Below are 22,012 nucleotides of genomic sequence, written 5' to 3' on the forward strand. Positions count from 1 at the left end.
ACTTTGTTAGTTCGGTGGGGTTTGAAGAACCGCTTGTTTGTTGGTAAGAGCCTTCTCAAGCATTTCCTGGTAAAATGGCGACTGATGTTTTTTGTCTAGGAAAACCCCCACTATTTACATACCCTAATTCCTCAACCTTTTCACATATGAAAGAGCCACTTTCAGTGCAATTAATGCACATTTTGAATTTGATTTTGGAGACAAAACTACATTGATTGCATTGGCCAGTTTCAGGGCTTCACAAAAAGTATAATTTTCTTTTTATAAGAGTGAAATTTCTCTGTATTGCATGGTTTTTAAGTTATTACAGACTCAAGTCCATTGGTATATGACACAAGAAGAAATGAATAATCACTACATTTCTTACTTGGTTCCTTCAAGCCTTTTACCCTCTCTGATTGATCAGACTAATGGTTTTGTTCTCATTATTTTGATGTACAAAAATTTACACCAGTAGAGTTGATTTATTTATTATGAAACTGTGGTCATCAGGTACAAGATGATTGGCAAGGTGAAGTCACTGCAGGGTCAGCTGACTTTAATGGGACAGATTGTGAGTCAGTTGAAGAAGGAGAAAGAGTCTGCCACCAAACAGGTGAAAGATCTGGAAAATGCCATTGAGGGATTAGTACAGAAGATCAGGGTAAGGGACACAACTCCTGTCATTAAGAGTTCGTTTAAAATCATTTCAAACATCATACATAAGTTAAATATTTTTAATATGGTGTAAAACAATCAGTTCAACATGTTTATCTGATTGTTTTACACCAGCTTAATATATATATATATATGTATAGCTACTGCACAAGCACTCGGGGGCCAATTCCACAAAGCCATTTCTGACTAAGGCTCATCAGGCTCATTTTTTGGGTTAGAAATTTAAATTTTGTTACCTCATCAGTACTAGCTAAAGACAAAAGTGTCCAAATTTCTACTTACAGAAGAAATAACCACACATAAATTTCGACTAAATTCAGAAATGGCTTTGTGGAAACAGCCCCTGAATCTTAAAAAAAAAATAACAAGTGCAATATTTCAACTTCTGGGTATCCAGGGGAACAGGAAATGGCTTAACTGTATCTTGTGAAACATATTGATCTTATATCAAACTTGAGGCCACTGTTTTAGTGATTGGAGGGGGACACTGGAATAACTTACCTATGGTATGCTCACGGAGGTTACCGCAGTGCACAGTCACACAAAGTCTGTGACACATGTCATTAATGTTTCGAACTATAAAATAAATCTCGACAAAGCTTGACAAACTACCTGCATGGCTGCTCGTTTGACTACTGCTTAAGGCTGTACAAATGTTCACTCCATACACAGGGAATGGAGAAGATCAGATGCTTACAGTTACAGAACTTGTAATCATTGAATTTACAGTAACAGTAACACACAGTTGTAAACAACTTCTGTACTAAATGCCACAGACATTTTCCCAATTATTTTACACAATTCTCCTGTGAGGATCTTTACCTGTTTTTTGCCACAGAGTTTTTATCAGCGTTCACTTGTAAACAAATATGGATGCCATCTGGTCATGTGACCAAGTCCCAGTTACATGTTATGCAACCGGTTTAGAAAAAAACAACCAATAACACTGTAATTAGCTGTTTTGAAATGTTGTATGAAATGAACAATGGTAATAAATTTAAAAACAACATGTTACAATAAGGTGCACATATGTGTGTGGGGATTTTGTCACGGTTAGTGGTTTTCTCTGGATTCAGGAGAGTTTACTCTGCCTTGACCCTAATGGCCATCATAGGATTTGTGCTAAACTACTGCAAAAAAAACAATCAAATAACTGTTTGAATGCATAAAAATAAATTGCTTGGAAACAGAAGAATATGCCTACATTATACGTGTGTGGGTTTCACTTACTATCTGTGTGATGAAAACAACCTTTAGTTTATCCATGGGCACTGGTCATGTTTACAGAATGAGCCAATGAGTTTTGCAGACATGGACAAGAGCTACAACGCGCTCATTGCCAACATGAACAACCAGCTCGGTCAACTGAAGAAGAAACTGGAGCAGCAGAAGAATGCTGAAGAACAGGAGAGACTGAGGAAAATACAGGTCAGGCTTACTAGCAGCTCAGGCTGTACTACTACAGAATGCTGTCAGTCATCTTCTGGTAGAATAACTCATTCGTAGCGTTGCTTTGTTTTACAGTGTAGATCATTGATGGCAGCAACCTGCGGATGGTCGTGGGTTTCCCCCTGGCTGCTCGGTTTCCTCCCACCACAATTCTGGTCTAAACAGAAAATTAGTGCTATTTGGACTTTCTGTATTCAGCACGCTTACACTGATAATGATGAGGAAAATGAAATCTGGACACCTCTCTGAAACAATAATGCTTCAAGATAAGGCAGTGTGGACACCCTCTACCCTATCTTTATGTTTTTTTGCTACCCCAATGGAAAAAAGGTTTATGTCTTTCTGAAATGACTTCCTGATTACCAAATTGTTACAAGCTATCATCTGGTTACAGGAGGAAATGGAGAGAGAGAGGAAGAAGAAAGAAGAGGAAGAAAGGAAGAAACGTGAAGAAGAGGAACAAAGGAAGTTGTATGTCAGACATTCTCCATCTGTTCAAAAAATTTTAAAATTGGTTGAAAGTCTCAGCACTCTGAGATGCTTGTTTGCAATTCTATAGTTCATAGCTGTTGACAGATTGTCTTTCAAAAAGAAAAGAATTGTATGGTGTCAAGTTTGCTCACTACTGGTTTTGGTAATGCTCACTTGGCACTGGGAAATTTCCTGTGGCTAGATCTGATTGTTATATGATGGGCACATTCCTTGCTTCATCACATTGACCATGTGTACCAGAGCCACTTATCACAGGAGAAACTGAAACTTTTAACAAGTAAATGGATGTGTCACAAAAACATTTTGGACCGTCGGTCAACTTGCAGATGGGCTATACAATAGGACCTAAATAGCAGTAGAACACATTTGATTTCTTCTGAGACGTTGCAGTTCTTTTGTACTACCTAGGTGTTTATTGAGCACACATGCACTGATAATTGTGATGTAGTAAGAAAAAGAATGAAAAAGTTCATAGCTTTTGACCGCTTTGCTGGAACGAGTTTTTCAAGTTCCCCATTTACTGTACCCATAGATTCAGTCATTATTTATACGATATCTCAAATTTTTATAAGTTTCAAGAAGGTTGTTGGTCATGGGGTCAGAAATGTAATGTGCCGACATGGACTCATTTAGTGCTACTTTAATTCCTGAGTCTTTTCACATACGAAACACCAACTTTTAGTACAATTTATGCACATTTTTGATTTGATTTTGGAGACAGAACTACATTAGTGGGATTCTTGACTTCACAAAAAGTATAATTGTATAAATCAACACAGAATAATGCCTTCAGAATGTACTTGAATAAACAACTTGCAAACATGCAAAAAGGTTTACAGTAGTGGTTGTAAACTTGAGTTGTCCTAGGGCTGGTTTGATCAAGCTTACTTGGCTAAGTCTGCCCTTAACTACCATGACAACATATGTTGTAGAGATATAAAGCGTACTTAGCAAAGGGCAACTTAACATTAAACATGCTTCATGAAATTGGCCCCTGCTCTTTACTGTAAGGACACCCAATTGACTGTCATAACTGTGATGTTCACAGCAAGGCCATATGCCCAGAGTGGATCTAGATGCCAGTATTTTAACACACATACATGTATGCCCGTACTACACTACCACTTTCACTTTATATCATACAGAAATTGAAAATGATCGTAATTCTTTCTGTAGATAATAACTTGTGTTTTATGGGCAGTGCATGAAGGTAATTATATGTAGTTGAAAATAGTAATTACCCATGTACTTACAGCCCACTCAGTCGAATAAAAAAAATCTGTCATTTCACAAACGTTTTATTTTATGCTACACCTACTAACAAATAAGCGACATTATATTCGCTTATATAATAATTTACAGTAGATGTGTTTTATGATGCTGAACTCAGATGGATATTATCTGGTAGCGCACATATGACATAAGGAGAGGTAGACACCAGAGTGTTAACATCAGATATTCATGCTGTCCAAACTAGGTTACATGACTCATGACTTACATGTTACATGAGTTTTGAGGATATTTTACCCCTGGTTTGTTCAGGAAAATGGAAATGGAGGCCCGCAGAAAGAAGGAAGAGGAAGAAAGAAAGGCAAGAGAAGAGGCTGATAGGAAAGCTGCTGTAAGTTAAAAAAAAATATAGTATTTCTCTGTGAATTTATTGTATTAATAACTGAAATAGGAGGGAATGGAGGCTCAGAAATTGTTTTTGTGACAGAAACTGTGTTTGATGGATTATCCGTCAACACTAGGACAAAATATGTTTATAATATAAACATATAGTTTGTGTTTTACATGCTTGATCACTGCTTGCAGGAGCATTTTGCCGTCTGTCAAAGGGTTAAAATTCAAGTGGGATTAATATTTTAATATTAAAATCTTGCAAAATTTTTGGGTCTCTTGTCACTTCATAGGGTAATTGATAGCTCAAAGTTTAGAATTTATATGTATACATTTTCTAATTAAAAATTGTACCAAATGTATATTATATTTGTGATTATGCCCTATGGAGTGGTGAATATTATCAAGAGTTACATGTTTCGAATTTGTTTATTGAATTCCAGGAAAAACTACAAGCTCAAATGGCCAAGGAGGCTGAAGAAGATAGAGCTAGGTAAAAACTGTGCAATGTTTATTTTACAGCCGCATCATTGCCATTAGTGTTCATTGAACCGCATAACTAACAACCCCTGATTTTCATCGCCACCGTCAAACTACAAAACACATGTTTTCATTCTTTTTGTTTGTTATTGTTGTAAATTGCCGTAAATACTTAAGTATATTTATGCCAGAAAGAAATATCTAAGGTGCATTGTGTGAGACCCCTTTGGGTGACTTGCCAGTTCAAAGCATTTACACCTCGCTGTTTACCGCTACAGGCAGTACGCACTGGAACAGGAACATAGAGATCGTGAGCTAGCGTTGCGCCTGGCCGCAGAGGATCAGAACCAGGTGGATGACATTACAGTGCCTCCCCTGACCAGGTAAGTTTACATATAACCCTAGAACATTGAGGACTATGTCTACATTGGTATACTTCAAAATGAATATGTTCACATTAATACTTAATTATTAATACCACAATAGTGCACTCCCAGGAGAAGACTTTGTCCACAATAGTACACTGCCAGGAGAGGACTATATCCGCATTGGTATACTTCAAAAGGACTACGTCCACATTAATACTTTCAAGAGGACTGTGTCCACAATAGTACACTCCCAGGAGAGGACTATATCCGCATTGGTATACTTCAAAAGGACTATGTCTACATTAATACTTTCAAGAGGACTGTGTCCACAATATTACACTCCCAGGAGAGGACTGTGTCCACATTTGTATACTTCTGAAGGAATATTTCCTCATTAATACTTTCTGGAGAATTATGCCCACATTTTTCCAGTAAAGTTTTCCTCGGATACAAACCGAAACTTTTTGGGGGCAAATTCGACCTGTACACTCGTGGTGCGGTTATTGGTTGGTAACGGAATGTTGGGATAAAGTAGTCTAAAGTAGTCAGAGTAGTCTGTAGATGCATGGTGTTATATTGAGCCCAAACACAAGGCAAACAGCACGTGGTACTCAATGTGAAACTTGAGAGAAAACAAAGATGGCAGACATGCGACGACAGCATTCAGAACAACTGAACACAGATATCTTCAAGTGGAAAAACGTGTGTGTTAAAGCAAAATAAGAATATTTCATGTAACAAACTGATGTTGTTTTTCTCCAACTTTTCTTTAACAACTTTTGCCGTGCAAAAGCCATCCATGTTGAAGCCTTCGAAGTCTGTATCTTCATCCTCTAACATTTTACTGTAATCTATGTGGTCGTCACTATTGTCGACTTTACTGTAGTCTTCAGCAGGCTGATCTGTCCTAAGGAATCATCCTCTGTACTATCCAAAGCGTTGGAAATGCAGCATTTCTTGAATGCTCAGACTATAGTGGCAGGGTCCAGTTCTTGCCAGGCCTTGAGCACTCATTCACAGATGACTGGGCGATCTACCTTCTTAACCTTCTTGTTCCCCCCTTTGGTGTAGGAGTGGTTGTCCCCAGACATCCGCTCAGTTGTTTCAGTTTCTGTTTCAAGGGCTTGTTCACTGACATAGCGAGGGGTTATAGCATGGAAGTCATCCCTCCTGGTATGATAGCCAATGTTGTATTGTGTCTGTCCCACAGAGTGGCCTTGATCTTGTCAGACATGACACCTAAAGGCATCAAGAACAAGAAGACTCTTTCTTCTCAGAATACCACCCAGGCGCTTCCCAGACACTGTCTCCAGCCAGTCTGCCATAATGGCATCATCCAACCACCCATTGGGATGTGCCCAGACTGCGATTACTGCTGAGAACTGTAATTTGGGAAGTGCCTTCCTCGTCAAGACGATTTATGATGGTAGTTTCCCACCATCAGCAGTGTGGGCAAGCATAAGCGTAAAAAAAATGTTTTTCATTTCCAGCTTGACGAATAGATACTGTTTTAGACTCCTGCACTGAAATGGATGTATCTGCTGGTAGGTCAAAGGTCAGTGGCGTTTGATCTGGTCCAACACATAATATCTCGTTTTCCGTTGATGGATAATGATTTTCTGAATATTCATCATTTTCTCGTCTTTATCCATAGGAAATTTTTGGGCAAGGTTTGTCCTACGTCTGACAGATAGATTATTCCTGTTCATGAAATTACACACACCCATGAATTATGATGTGGATGCCTTGAAGTTTTCGACTCCTGGGGTGGATTTGGCGAGTGTCAAGGCTCTTATACGGGTTTCCACTTGAAACAACCAGGCCTTCCTTTCTTTTATCCTTGATATATTCAAGCAGGTTTCTTTCAATCTGGGGGAGTTGAGGGCTACTTCCTCAGCACGTTCGTCTGTTCCTTGTGATCTTCTCCAGTTTACTTTTAATCTGTCGCCAGTGCCTGACATTACTCTTGCACGTGGGGAACTCTCATCCAGTGCCGCAGTTACCGTGAGCCTCAGCATTGCAAATGGCCTGCAGTTTTTCAGTTACTATAAATGTATGACGTCTTGACATACCTCCTTTCCAAGAATCATTTGCATTATGAAATTGTAGATCAGTCTTGCTACGTTTATATTCTAAGGAATTAATGCCAGCTGCACCACAATTGTATCCTTGTGTGTGTTTTGGATGTACCTGGAAGTTGTTTCGCACAGCTGTTTTCCTGTATGTAGACCTTAGAGTTCAAGCCAGGTGATGTATCTTGCTGATTTTATGAAAAGGTAAACAACAAAGTTGTACTAATTCTAACTTGCTTTGTTGATATAACCATTGCAAGCTAACCAAAGTTGTCTACACTGTTTATTTACATTTGTCACGCTAATCCCTGTCAAAGGTCGGCACCATTCTCAGCATGGTCCTTTGATGGCTTTCTGCATTGAGTGATCTGATATCCCGAATGGCTGGCCCAAGTTTGCCTTGCAGCTTATTGGTTGTTACAGGTGTTTTTCCACGATTTACCACTCAGAGTTAACACTGCGGCATATTGGAGTATGCGGGATGTATCTGTGGCTTTACAGTACGTTCGTCAAAGAATTTAACCACATCAAATGACCTGTATCTATGTCAGCACACTCTGAATATGTGCACAGTGGAATACTCTTAAAGGAATATATCTGCATTAATGTTTTCAAGAGGCTTATCTCCACATTATTAAATTCTTCAAAGAATATGTCCACATTATTACATCCCTTGAACAATATTGCCACATCAAATGGCATATATTTGTCTGTGTTAGTACACTCCCAAGAGAGGAATATAGGCACATTGGTCTATTCCTAAATACTTTCATGAGGATTATTACTCTGTTCCTCAAACAATATGCCCACGTTAAAATAATTAAATTAGTAAGACTTACAGAGTTTTACTAGGGCAGCAATGACTGTGTGGCTTTTTAGTACATATGTTCACGTTGGTACAGTCCCAAGAGAGGCATACAGTCACATTGGTATACTGCTAAAAGAATGTGTCTGCATTAATACTTTCACAAGGATAATGTCCTCAGTATTTATTTCTTTTTTTGTGATTGATGCTTTACACCCTGAGTGAATGTTTCACTCATGTGACGGCGGCCAGCGTTATGTTGGGAGGAAACCCGGGGGATACATGTTCACATTATTGCATTTATATCCGCATTAATAGGACACTGTATGTGTGTGTGTGTATGTATGTATCTGTATATATATATATATATATATATGTATGTGTGGAGCACTCCAATAGGAATATGTCCGCATTCCTTCACTGAGGAGGAATACATACAGTATACATTTCTAGAGAAGAAGACAAACACATGAAGAAGCATATTATTTGTGAGTTATGGGTAGTTATCACGTGTATAACCTCTTCCTCCCCTCAGGTCATCTGCTGTACTGGCTCAGAGACAGGCTGCTGCCTCCAAGAAGTTTGACCTGTCCAAGTGGAAGTATGCTGAGCTGAGAGATGCCATCAACACTTCCTGTGGTATGTGTGATAATAACTTAATCACTGTGTGAATGAATGAGGTTTTCCAGCCATAAAACTGGTAAGATGACACCAGTTTTGTGTTGTTTTACAAATACCCAATAATGGAATAAGGATAAAACTGAAATCCGCATTTGTTTTTCCCCGACCTCCAAGTTTCTATGATTTTCCAGTTTTTCTAGGCTTTCTGGTCATGTAAATATGTGTTCAACTGGAAAATTTTCCATGATATTCCACATTTTCCACAAATTAGATGATTTTCAAGTTTTTATTTTTGTACCCTATTCAGACATTGACTACAGATTTATTCTGCCTGCAAAACAATAAAAACTGGTGTGAGCTAAACATCAATCAAATGATCACAGTGTTGTGATCCATCTTACCACAGTGTAGTGAATATGGCAGATCCCAGTCTTCTTAAACGCTGAATTGATTAATTTTTTAAAGTAGTTCCCTTTAGTAGCTTTTTCCTGTTCTGTTCTGTTCTTTTCAAGGATACACCTGTTTTAGTGGGTAAACGTCTCAATTTTAGTATTTGGGGTATCATGTGGCGTCTTTAAAATGGCATGTCTTTGATGCAGCATCATAAATGTGCTAGCCCATGTAAACTGGAATGTTAAAAGAAAACACTATTATGGTATGCCTGAGATAATAGTGGAACTGATAAAGCATGAAGCAGGCAAAGGAAACAAAGTGGTAGAAAGTTGCATTAGGCATGTAACGATCTCTGGAGTGAACTGTATAAGAATATTTATGTTTACCTGACAGACTTGGACTTGCTGGCAGCCTGTCGTGAGGAGTTCCATCGTCGGTTAAAGGTGTACCACAGCTGGAAATCCAAAAACAAGAAGCGGGACAACAAGGAGGAGGATGAGAGGGTCCCCGAATCCATCATGCAAGAAGGTCGGTCTTCTCCAGCAGAGTTAAATTGTTTAGCCAAACTTACATGGTGGGGTACTAGCATACATACTGTCAAAACATGAAGAAGACCTCCATGGCCTCATGATGGGTTTGATAATGCAACACAGTGTTTGGGGAGGCGCTCAGGGGGATCACTGTGAGTTCATTAGTTCCAGCTCTAGTTCATGCTGGTTTCCCAGTAATACCTGGAAGCTAAGGTGTGACCGCAACTTATGAATGGCCATGAGTTTCCCACAGAATCTGTCTGATTTCTTCCCTCCAGAATGCTGGCCCAGTGGTATATGTGTCTTGAGTATGACCTAAAATTCTAATGAAATATATACATTTAAAAAATCACAACGTGTGAACTATGGTCTTGCTAATGGTAGAACGTGTGGTTTTGTCCTAATTTTAGGTGACAAGTCTATTCAACCAGTGACACATGTGAACATGGTTTTGTTCAAATATGAACATTTCCAAAAGTTGAAAAGAAACTGATACAGGTTTGAGAAACACACACTGACTGTTTTCTTTAGTAGGTAATAAATGACCAAGTTAGGAATGCTAGTTAAAAAGATGTAAAAAAAAAAAGGGGGTGGGGGAAAGATGGCAAATCGGTTGATTGATTCGATTTTACATATGAAGAATCTGGTTATATCTAACAATATGAAACAGCTCAATTGTTCAGAAGTGTATTAGAACTTAATCCTGGTATGAACTGTAGTGCAAACTAAGTACCATTTTACTTTTGGGTATGAGATTGTATTAAGCTTTAAGCCTGGATTAATCCTAATACACTTTTAAACAACTGGCCCCTGACAAAACTATTTTGTCTTTTATCCAGTTCCCTATAAAAAGCCTCTTTTTCTGTCTTTCTTCCCAGCTGAAACAGCGATGAATGGAACAAGTGGCAAGGATGAGAATATGCAGCGTTATTTCCGCATTCCCTTTGTCCGTCCATCAGAAGATCAGCACGAAGCTGGTCGTAAGCGCGGCTCCTGGTACGCTCACTTTGACGGGAAGTGGATTGCCAGGCAGATGGAACTGCACCCTGACAAACCACCCGTCCTTCTGGTCTCTGGTATGTGGCACTATATATGCATGTCATGCGAGTATAAAATAAGGTAGTCAACCCTTAAGACTTTTGATTGGCTCGATTTCATTTAGTGTTGATTAACACATGTGGCATAGTTGTTTGTGTTATGCCGGGGCGCATGTATCTCACTGTGAATGTGTCAACTTTGTTCATATTCCTAGTGATATGCAAGTCCTGCTTTTATATTTTATTATGAAACAATTTATGAAAAATGAGTGAAAGTTAATGCAAATTTGTCCACTAACAATTGAATTTTGCAGAATATGTGGTAGACTTGGTATGGTAATATTGTTATTTAACCCCTCGCTTAATTATAGGGAACTTCTTAAGTTTGCTAGACACTTTTAACCTGTTCAAATCTAATTCTCACTGTATTGGTTAGCTGTGGCTGCAGCTTCATTTGAGAAGTATTTCCCAGTATCCATGGTATCTGCGACTGGTTCCTGAATCCAATAACCTCAGATGTCTGTCGTATGAGGGAAATAGTTTTGGGTTATTATGAATTGTTTAGTACGTATTGGAGTGATATTGAGTCCATGCCACTCTGTAATGTATGAAAACACTTCATAATGACCTATATATTATATAGCTCACCCTACATGTACCCTAGGACTTCCATCACTGATACAAATAACCCCCAAATGTAATACCAAAAGTTGGATGTTCATTCCCAGGTTTTGTGTTTTCTCCACACTTCACAAGTTACAGTCAGGATATAGCTCCAGTATGGATATATAAATCAATCAATTATTATGGGCAAAATATGATGCTGTGGGGAAAAAAAGGATCAGGAGGAAGTTTTTTTCGATTTCCCTTTTTTCTACTGCCATTGTACTTGAATATTCTGTGAAGTTGCTTTTGGTCTGCGCCTTATTAGTATTGTGCTAAATTTAGCAATGAACAAATAAAATTTTTTTTTTCTGCAACATTTCCGAGTCATTATTTACAAAAACAAGGACAAACACTACAGATTATCTGACAAAAATACAGCTCCCTAGGATCAAATATCACACCCAAGTACAGTATGATTCGATTAATTTCATTGGGCCACACTTATATTTAATAATCTCTGGTGTCACAATCTCCATTGAGGTGAATTCAGTCAAATGTTCTTGATATTTCTTGACTCCACTGTATTTCGTCTCACCTAGGTGTGGATGACATGCAGATGTGTGAGCTGAGCCTGGACGAGACAGGACTAACCCGCAAGCGAGGTGCCGAGATCCTGGAAAACATCTTTGAGGAGGAATGGCAGAAACATTCCGGAAGCGAGTACCTTAAAAAACATGCCAAGAAAATCTCATCCAAATTTCTACAACAAAAGCTTGGTATAACTAAATAGAAAAGTAGGATTATGCTCCCCACATTAAACCCTGCCTGGGCGCTGGTTGTAATATTAGCCTGAAGAAAATAATATATAGCCTGGCTAAATGTACCATATTTATTTTGTACTTAATACTAGCTGTATGTACATTGAAGTCTGACATTTCATGTGTATGTTACCCAAAATTTCGCTCCACTAAACAAATTGTTAGATCAGGCATCGAGTTTCCTCATGCGCTTTTCTACCAAACCACGAAGCACGCTGAAAATAGATGGTGGGGTCAGATGTCCAGCACCCTGTGCACCCAACTTCCATCCCAAAAAATCTGCTTCTCCCAAGGTTGCTCTAGATGAAGTCCTTGACTGACTCTCTTGTAGTAAGCCTTTATAGTTAAGAACAGAAAATATCTTTATGATTATGTTATTCATTTAATACCAGTAAGACAATGTGCCGGTCATTTACCTCCATGCAGATTTTGTAAGTCCATCAGTTTTACTGAGTAGTAGCCATGACAATAACCTAATGAATACATTCCATTTATTGATATGCTCATGCTACGTACTTCTACGTGTATGTTAAAACCTTCTTGTCCGTTGTACAATAGCTCACTGTAAAAGTCATAGCTGTAGTTACGATGGTACTGGATTACAGGCTTGAAATCACCCCATTTGTTAACTTATTGCAGCTTTTTCTATTTGTTGTGTTAGTGAACTTTATGAGTGTGTCATTACTACGCAGGGGTATAGGTACATCAGTGAAATAGGACATGGAAGTATGTGTTTATAACCAGAAAGGGGCACTGTGATCTTGTGAACTAACCCGTGAAATGGTGGTAAAGTGTTATAATACTACATTCTGTAGGAGTAATTTCTGTATTGTAACTGTTATGTTACATGTTGTCATGGAAACTTGTTGCAGACTTAAAATTGATCGGTTTAATGTCTACATTTTACATAATTAATATGTTTAAAGAAGTAATAGGTAAAGAAGGGATATTCAAAGAGAATGGGGATAGAATATTGTGGGAAATTGCATTTCTAAAATTATATTACTCAGTGAAATTTGAAATTTTGCTACTTTTATTGAAAAAGGCCTGTACTTGCCCCCTTAATATGTGTCAAGTTGCTGAAAAGAGAAACCAGTATTTTACATAAATTTATGAAACCGTCTAAGATAAGAGAATATAATTGTTTGTATCGGTAGTGAGAACATATTGAAAAATAGGAGAAGAAGGAACAACTTAAGATCAGGAAGAAAAATATTGGAAAACTTTCTAGCGATGTGATTTGTTTTTTACTGGTATTGTTCTGGACTTTTGTGGAGTTGATAGTAAAATTAATAGGAACCCTTTGCAGAAGTACACGTTACAAAGGGCTGTTGTGGTTTTGTTACTTGAATTAAACTGTTGTTTATGTCTATATAATCCTGTTTGTCATGATTTAAAAAAAAAAGAGTTGAGAAGAATTTATTTCACTGATAACAGAAGTTAAAACGACGACAACTATGACGGTATCTTTGTTGTCTTACATGCACGTTTGTATTTAAAGAACAGTTACAGATTCTAAATAGTGAAATTTCATGATATAAGATATTAAGTCATTTGTTTTATTTTACTCATACTAAGTACTTGTGTTTTTGAAGATATTATTCTTTCTGCGGGATTGTTAAAAATTATGCTTAATGTTTGTTGTTGAGTTACTTTGTTTGTAGGCCATGTGTGGTCTAAGAAGTTGTCCCTGGAAGGATTCATAGTTTTCTGTAACTATCAAGTTCATCTATGATGCTTTGCTGTGTTAAGGAATTGTCTATTGTGAAAATGTGTACAACCATTCCGTGATAATGAAAAACTAATCATTGTCTCCATGGAGAAAATATCAAAAGCTATGCACTGGACAAACTATAGTGATATAGATGTAGGAATAATTGGCAGTACTTACATTTATAAGTAATTTATAATTCATTTTCCGGAGGAAATTTCACTTACATTCCTGAATTCCAGAAAAACAGCGCTGCTCTTTTAATACACGTACATCCGTGTGCAAGGGTTACATAAAGAAATGGTTCCATAAATGGTTGTCTCCCCTGGAAATAATTTCCAAGTTTATATTAGGTAATGGCTACTGTTACATGTGAACATCTGTGACTCACACCTGGCCAGTTACGTGTGAACATATCACCATGTCACTCATGAACCAATTGTTGCACATTTATCAACATTCCACCTGAAGTTTCCTGATCAGAATTGTCATTGTTAAGTGTGTACCTGTGGAAAACTGTTGTTGAATAAAGTGTCCAGTTTGTCTTTGTGGCATATATCTATCTTTTCTGTTGTTCATTTCCCAATTTCTAGCAAAATAGAAGCACAATTTTACTGTAATCCATACAAATTGTACCGTATACACTGGTGCTTATACTATCTGACACACAGGTCAGGCTGAGTTGGGATGGGCTTCAAGCTGTTTGTTTATACCAAACATCAGGAGTTGTGAGAGCTGGATTGGAACCAAGTTGATAAAAGTTATTTTGTATGAAAATATGTTAATGTTATTTTGTATTGTCTCTTGAGGTAGAAACTTATTACAGTCTTCTCATTATGATAGACAGCACGTGGTTTTAAATACTGACATATGCAAAAAATCAAGTGAAGCTGCAAAACTGAATTAGCACAAGGAGGAAAGTAAACTTGAAGTAGTGGGTGGCAGGTGTGCATATACATTTACATGCACGAGGACAAAGTCGACAAATGATCCAATTGACTAGTAGCTTGTTTGAACTGGGGAGGTAACAAGGGCCCAGTTAGGGGACTATAAATGCGATGACTTTGGATTATGTATGTATTTTCATCAGAATCACAGGGCATTCATTTGTACAAGAAAAATATAAATAAAAGCAATTCCAAAAGAAATGCTTATCAAATTATGGCTTAAAATGGTACATTGTACTTGCACATCAGCAGCAGAAAGGATTGTAGATGGAGCATTGTTTTAGGAGGTTAAGGGAAACAAGCACAAAAAGCCAAACTGAAGACAGCCGGGTACAAACATATGATTATACATAGTGGTCAAGTACCATGGCATAAAGGCCTCGTTAGCCTAGTAGTTAAACTTTTCTAGATCAGCAAAATGACCCAGGAGCCTCTCAACAGTGTGATCACTGAGTTCAAGTCCAGCTCCTGTTGGCTCATTTTGTCAAATGTGAAAAGGCCTGCCAGCAAACTGCAGATGACCGTGGGTTTCCACCGGGCTCTGCCCAATTTTCCCCTATAACGCTGGCTGCTGTCCTGTAAGTGAAATATTCTTGAGTACATTGTCAAATTCCAATGAACTAAATGAATTAAAATCTTGCACATCTCAAACATGAAAGGCTGGGGCTTAGTCACAAATAACAAAGTCAACTCAAATGTTTGGACAAAGTTTCGCATGTTTATTTTCTGATCTCGATTCACACATGATTCATGCTAAGACATGAACTGTATACATGTATATACGTATGCATAGCTGGTACAAAAAAAAACAATAAGTTGACATTTTTTTAGACATTTCCAAGACGATATACAAACAATGGAATACTGTATATCCCCAATGCTCAAGTCACCTAAAGAACAATATAAATGGTAACAAAGTTAAGATTTACAATCAAACCAGCTGATATCTTGTGCAAGTAGTTGAGTATAACACAGAACAGAAACCAGTTCTGGTTGCCGTCACCATGTGTGAAATACAGCAGGTTTTTTTATATATCACCATATTAAAAGTTTGATTTACTTGGCTGCTCTTTGACTAAAATGACAAGAAAGAGAGTGCAAGACTCTTTGCCAGCAATTTTCTCATGGCAAACACTCCAATAGTTATTATTACAAGTGTTGTAAATTGGTCACATCTTCATATTAAAACCAGAACAAATGGTGAAAATAAATATGCTTGTAATTTTATATACAAAATGATGTTGTTTCGAGGCCTTTCAATAAATAGCAATGAACCAGGATATTTGCTATGATTAAAATTTATAAAATGTGTGAGCTGGAATGATGGTGGTGATTACAATCTTTTGTTTACAAATGCTCTACACACACAGCAATGCCCATGCCCCCACCCACACACAAAGCTGCCACGCCCTTTTTGCCACCTGTCCTCGCCAGAGCGTACAACAGTGTAACGAGGATCCTGGCTCCTGATGCTCCAATTGGGTGACCCAGGGCTATAGCTCCTCCATTCACGTTCACCTGGAACAAAAAGAAAATCATCGCAGGGATGAGCAGGGATCTTTCATCTTTACAACGGAAGCCAGGGACGTTCACCTGGTTCCTGTGAAACCGTTCAACATGTGGTGAGGTGATTTGAACACACAATACTGGCGCCATCTGTCAAGGTCCAGTTGTCTTGACCAAGTGAGACATGTTAGAAAACTGAGCCAGTTATTGCCCCACCCTCCTCAGGAATGCCTGTTACTTCCTCTTTTATAAAAATGTTGAGAAATTCACCTCAGTTCTGACTTTGACTTAGCACTGTGCATGTCTACATGTACAGGATTACACAACAATCATTACTGATCACTTTTGTTGTCAACAATTTGTTCAATGAAGTGTATTATCAATATAATATATAGATAACAGATCATACAACAAATATATATATATATATATATATATAAATATATATATATATATATATATATATATATATATATATAGTCAGGAAAGAAAACTATGCAAAGTTCAAAAAAAAAACAAAGACAGAAACGAAACTGCTTTAACTGGATTTAACACACCATTGCGGCATTCATGCAATCTGAAAATATTTTCAACACAACTTTTCCACTTGGCATGTATAAGATTCAAGCTGGAGGATCACAAATATCAGATGTTTAATGACCAAATCACCAAAACATGTTGCTGTGAAACTTACCTTCTTTGGATCTGCACCCAAATCTTTGACAACAGCGAGAGACTGCGCTGCAAAAGCCTCATTAAACTCAAACAGATCCACATCTCCTATTGACCAACCAGCCTTCTCCAGCTGAAAGGATTATATACATGTACCTCAGTATCAAACAGCAGAAAAAACTACATGGGTTAAGATAAAAAATGACAGAGAGACTGATTGATAAATCGTGAAGAGTTATGGTGCACAAGAAAGTTTATACCTCCTGCAATGAATAAATGATTATCGCTTAACGATATTCCAGCAATACTTCAGCCATATCATGGTGAAAGCTCACGATCAAAGTACTCATGAATGTCATCATGATGATTTGGTTTGGCAAAATGTTAAAGGTCACTTTCACAAACAGCTGTCATAGCAAGAATCTGCAGGATGATCCTTCTCTGTTATTACTGAATTTAGGAATGATTTTTTTTCGTAAATACCAACATTCACTGCCACCAACAATAAATTTCAGGTTGTCAGAAGTTTAGTACGGTAACAAACATCTTCCTATCGGAAAACAAAATCAGCATAAACTTACTGCTTTCTTAGTGGCAGGAATTGGTCCTGTGCCCATGACTGCTGGGTCTACACCAGCCTGAGCCCATGATACAATCCTAGCAAGGGGAGCAACTCCTCTTTGAGCGGCCTCATCTTTGCTCATTAATACACAGGCTGCAGCGCCATCATTGATACCTGTGCCAGAACAATTAGAACTGTACACCGACCTGGACAGCAAAAAAAATTCTACAAAACTAAAAATTTCTGCAAGCCATCACACAACATTCACTTGTTGGTTTTTGTCTGCAAGTCCTCTCAACACATAATAAATTATATTTTATCACAAAGATAATGCAACAGGTCATTTTATTTATTACTAGTGTATTAGTTGGCGAAATCAGAGGAATACAGCCAAAACTACAATAAATGCACCTGAATGTTACTTGGATCATAGTTGGGTTTTGCATGTATTTACACTGCAGTTAATTTTTGGCATACATGTAATTATGAATGTCGGGGCCCGCCTGCACAGATTAAGAGATCACAGCTACAATAAATTGTACCCCTTACAGTCGAATCTACAGTGGACAGTAAAATAAGCTGCACCACTTGTACAAAAGAACTGTAAGGTGATTTGCAAACACAATTGTGATGGAAGGCCAAATTTGACCAATACATAAAGGTGGCCTGCCTCAATGGACAGTGTAAATGTCAATAACTTTTCTTTCCTTCATTTTCAAAAGAGTTCTACATCATAACGACTCAACAGCTAACAACAGCATGTGAAAAAAATGCTCGCATCATCTTTTTCAGACAATTACATTGCACATCTCTGCAGATCGAGTCCCTAGTCTACTGGAGGTAAGTATTTGTACTCCGTGTTACTTTTGGGACGACTGTAAATATTAACATCAGGGTCAACCCGATTGTAATTTCTGATTGTGAATTACAACTATTGCAGCTTATAATGTCTTCGTGCAAGAGGGTGTCGACACTGCAAGTTCAGGCTAGATTTACAATCAACTTAAGCTTATGATCCCTTTGTGGAAGCGGCCCATGAACCAAAATTTAAACAGTCCAAGATGTCTGAAAAGATCAATTCATCAAAAGCAGCACAGCACCAACCTGAAGCATTTCCAGCGGTGACGGTGCCCGTTTTGTCTTTGATAAAACACGACCGTAACTTCTGTAAACCTTCTAATGTACATCCTGACCTGGGGTACTCATCCTTGTTCACTTCCTTTGATCCTGAGGAATAAAAAAGTCAGTTAATTCTCTTATTACACAAATTCCAAGCACTCAGCCATGTGAATATGCATGAAGGCTCTCACTGTTATGGGGAACGCTAACCATCTTCTGTTTTTCTCCCAAAAGCGTTCTCTTTATTAACAAGTTCAACATTTAATTACATATTTCCACAAAAATTCAAAAAGGTAACTACAGGTACAGATTTGTTTACGTGATACACACAAACAAGAAAGCTATAGCATGATACTGTATGAAATAACAAAAATACTAACTCCCTCTTACTGGTTCTGTATGAAATAACAAAAATATTAACTCCCTCTTACTGGTTCTGTATGAAATAACAAAAATACTAACCTCCTCTGACTGGTACATTGACTGTGACTAGTTCTTTGTCAAACCAGCCATTTTTCTGAGCTTCTTCACACTTGAGTTGGGACTGAAGAGAAAATTCATCCTGAGCCTCACGGGAAATACCCCACTGTTTGGCTACATTTTCAGCTGCAAATCAAAATCATACACTGTCATGAAGTCCTGTTTTAATAATGTTATCCAAAATACTGAAGTTTGGGAAGGTAGTAGAAACACTCATTTCGGAGACATATACATATATGATACTGAATTGACATGGTTTAATAAAAGTTGTAATCTGCACAATATTTAGTCTCCTCAGTAGTGGCCATTTGACATCACAAATCAACTTTGGTGTTTTTTCTTATGTATTTCTTCTTTTTCTATTATTTTAATTGGTGCTTTATACAGTACTAAAGAATATTTCATTTATACGACGGCGGTCAGCATTATGCTGAGATGAAACAGGGCAGAGCTTAAGGGAAACCTAGGTTGCTGGCAGACCTTCCCTTGCACAGCATGGTGAGAGGCTCCTGGGTAAAATGGCTAGCTGAAGTTTTGAGAAAGTGGCCTGAAATTGTATTTCTAGTCACCATAAAAGATTGCAGTTGGTTGTTAAGCATGAATTAATCAGAGTGATTTCAGCCAATTACACATAGGTTTTACCCCCAACCGATCTCCTGGAATAATCTCCATGATAAACCCTTAAATCATTTAAACCTGCAGATGGTTGTGGGTTTCTGACGGGCTCTCTTCGATTTCTAACCTCTGTTTAGGCCTACCTGTAATGCCCATATGGTAACTGTTGAAGGCATCTGTGAGGCCATCTATCATCATTGTGTCGATAAAAGTTTGATCTCCCATTTTCACACCTGGTCGCAAGTTAGCACAGTGAGGTGCCTGGTATAGAAATTAGACAAATACAAGTGTGTAAATACGTGCTCCTTCACTATGCATGTATAGTGAAACAATCAACCAGCTTTGCAATAACATTCTAGACTACACAACTAATGTACGGTTGAAAACTTATTCCTACTTCAAGAAAGTGCAAAAACAGATTTCAAATGTGATATTCTCTTAGAACTCATCTTAAAGTGGAAGAGAGCTAAATAATACATGTTCCTCAGATGACAACTACAAACTGAACACTAGAATTCAAACATTTCAATCCAATGAAAAATCATGACAGTTTTTTCACTCAAAGTTTTCAGCAATCTGATCCTTTACACTTCACTGTATACCTTTCTGTCATCTTAAGTTTAAGGGAGATAATTTAATTACCATGCTCATATTTTCCTGACCACCAGCAACCACAATTTTGGAATCTCCCAGACTGATAGCCTGGTAACCCTGGACGACTGCCCTGAGACCTGACCCACACAGCATGTTAACACCACAGGCAGGTACATCATGGGGGATTCCAGCCTTCATACTGGCCTGACGGGCGGGGTTTTGACCCTGGCCTGATAACACAGCAACATGTGGGATATCCAGTCAGGAACAGTTTAACACCTACCAGTATTAGATATCATTTTTTATACTTATATATTCACATATTATTCTAAGAATAATTTTTAAAAAATAATGTCTAATATTGAAATGAACAATTACATATATGAACATTATTTCACAAAGACTATATCTTACAATCATGTTTAATTATTTTGCATACTGACACAAACATATTAATATAAAAATACTGCTTGTTTTATACATGCTCTACTTCAAAAGTTAAAAAACAAGACATACCTCCTGTTAACACCTGACCCATGATAACCTCTGAGACATCTTCTGGTTTGACCTTTGCTCTATTTAGAGCCTCTTTCACAGCAACTGCCCCCAGGTCATGAGCTGGGACTGTTGAGAAGGCTCCAATGAATGATCCTGGTGATGAATTAAGCAGTTATGAAGTAAATTGTTATCAACAGAAACTCATCAACTGAGATATATGATGATCATATTTACGTACTCGGGCTTATATACACGCAACCAGACAATATTTCATGCAGAGGGGAACGTTTTCAACACTGGGTGGTAGGAGTATCAGAGATCAAGATCTGGTGCTATAGGCACATATTACAGGTCTAAGCCAGTAACACCTATCATCAGGGATCATATGTAGGCCAACATATTCATTTGATTGGTACATGTATTTTAAGCCGTGCTCAACAGTTTTTCATCCATATAACGGGGGTCCGATTTATGGATAGAGGAAATATCAAGAGTACCCAAAGTAAACCACCGACAAACTGTCTGGCATTCAGGAAATGATAGATATTTCAGTTTGAAAATTAACATATCGATTCATGTGTGGAATAATCTTGGTGGGATTTTTGTCCGATAAGAGGAATTATCATGTCATATTATTGTTACACCAAACCAAATAAAACAAGAGTTGAGGAATGGATACACTACAGGCGTAAACATATACACTACTGATAAATTATAAACATACTAAAACCCCTAAAAATGCTACACTACGTCATCTCTGCAGTTTTACATTATCTTCATGTTTTGAATTCTTGTATGGCTGTTGTGTCAAATTTCGTCTGCTATCTACTGTAGGTTGGACCAATAGAAAAACTCGTGACATTTTGGCCACCAATCAGCGCTGCCCATTCACTATCACGCCACGGACTGACGAGACGATTGACATCTCTCAATGTGTCAATGTTCGCTGTTCAACAAATAATAAAATATATCCAGATTCTTCTCCTCCTTATTAAACTGAAAAGACGATAGCTCTTGTAATTTTCATACATCTCTCAAAACAAAGCTGATTAAAGGGGTAAAGCATAACGTCGACTCTAAACGTCGTCTGCTACAGACTGGCTAACCTCACCCATGTCGCAAATGGCATTGTAGTGAACGATACTTCAGAAAAATTACCTCCATTTACGTAAAGTAAAGCGTACACTGGCGAAAAGAAAACTTACCAACTGGAGTCCTAGCCGCAGAAACAATCACAACCTCGTTTACCATCGTGGTTTTGTGTGTAACTCCTCTTGTACACGTTACAGAACCCTGTCAATGTGTCAACCGGCTCGGCCGCATGTGCATTTATATAGTGCCCGCCCACCAGATGGCGCCC

General features: G+C 37.9%; 2 protein-coding genes across 3 annotated transcripts in view; one reads left to right on the top strand and one right to left on the bottom strand.

The window, feature by feature from the left end:
• Positions 1 to 14,273, top strand: part of LOC135482133 (unconventional myosin-VI-like) — a 47,875-nt gene extending 33,602 nt beyond the window's left edge. For both annotated transcript variants that reach the window (XM_064761979.1, XM_064761980.1), the window contains exons 22-31: positions 493 to 643; positions 1,945 to 2,085; positions 2,501 to 2,577; positions 4,141 to 4,219; positions 4,662 to 4,711; positions 4,977 to 5,081; positions 8,479 to 8,582; positions 9,351 to 9,485; positions 10,366 to 10,563; positions 11,730 to 14,273. In XM_064761979.1, the coding sequence (XP_064618049.1) occupies positions 493 to 643; positions 1,945 to 2,085; positions 2,501 to 2,577; positions 4,141 to 4,219; positions 4,662 to 4,711; positions 4,977 to 5,081; positions 8,479 to 8,582; positions 9,351 to 9,485; positions 10,366 to 10,563; positions 11,730 to 11,920 (1,231 nt within the window). In that variant the 3' untranslated portion in view covers positions 11,921 to 14,273. The remainder of the gene's footprint in view (positions 1 to 492; positions 644 to 1,944; positions 2,086 to 2,500; positions 2,578 to 4,140; positions 4,220 to 4,661; positions 4,712 to 4,976; positions 5,082 to 8,478; positions 8,583 to 9,350; positions 9,486 to 10,365; positions 10,564 to 11,729) is intronic.
• Positions 14,274 to 15,314: 1,041 nt separating this feature from the next.
• LOC135482399 (acetyl-CoA acetyltransferase-like) lies at positions 15,315 to 21,957 on the bottom strand. The gene is made up of 9 exons (XM_064762366.1): positions 21,858 to 21,957; positions 20,671 to 20,805; positions 20,203 to 20,384; positions 19,704 to 19,821; positions 18,928 to 19,071; positions 18,451 to 18,573; positions 17,366 to 17,520; positions 16,807 to 16,917; positions 15,315 to 16,124 (listed from the first exon to the last, which is right to left on the bottom strand). Exons 1-9 carry the CDS (start codon positions 21,901 to 21,903, stop codon positions 15,954 to 15,956), a joined length of 1,185 nt encoding a protein of 394 aa, XP_064618436.1. The 5' UTR covers positions 21,904 to 21,957; the 3' UTR covers positions 15,315 to 15,953.
• Between the last annotated feature and the right edge of the window lie 55 nt (positions 21,958 to 22,012).

This window comes from Liolophura sinensis, chromosome 1 (genome assembly GCF_032854445.1).
Source record: "Liolophura sinensis isolate JHLJ2023 chromosome 1, CUHK_Ljap_v2, whole genome shotgun sequence".
NCBI classification, from domain to species: domain Eukaryota; kingdom Metazoa; phylum Mollusca; class Polyplacophora; order Chitonida; family Chitonidae; genus Liolophura; species Liolophura sinensis.

Coding starts and splice junctions, on each gene's coding strand:
- LOC135482399 (XM_064762366.1), bottom strand. CDS start 21,903: ATGGTAAACGAGGTTGTGATTGTTTCTGCGGCTAGGACTCCAGTTG. Junction 20,385..20,670: donor GGGTCAGGTGTTAACAGGAG/GTATGTCTTGTT, acceptor CTGTGTTATCAG/GCCAGGGTCAAAACCCCGCC. Junction 16,918..17,365: donor TTCCTGCCACTAAGAAAGCA/GTAAGTTTATGC, acceptor TAATCCTTTCAG/CTGGAGAAGGCTGGTTGGTC.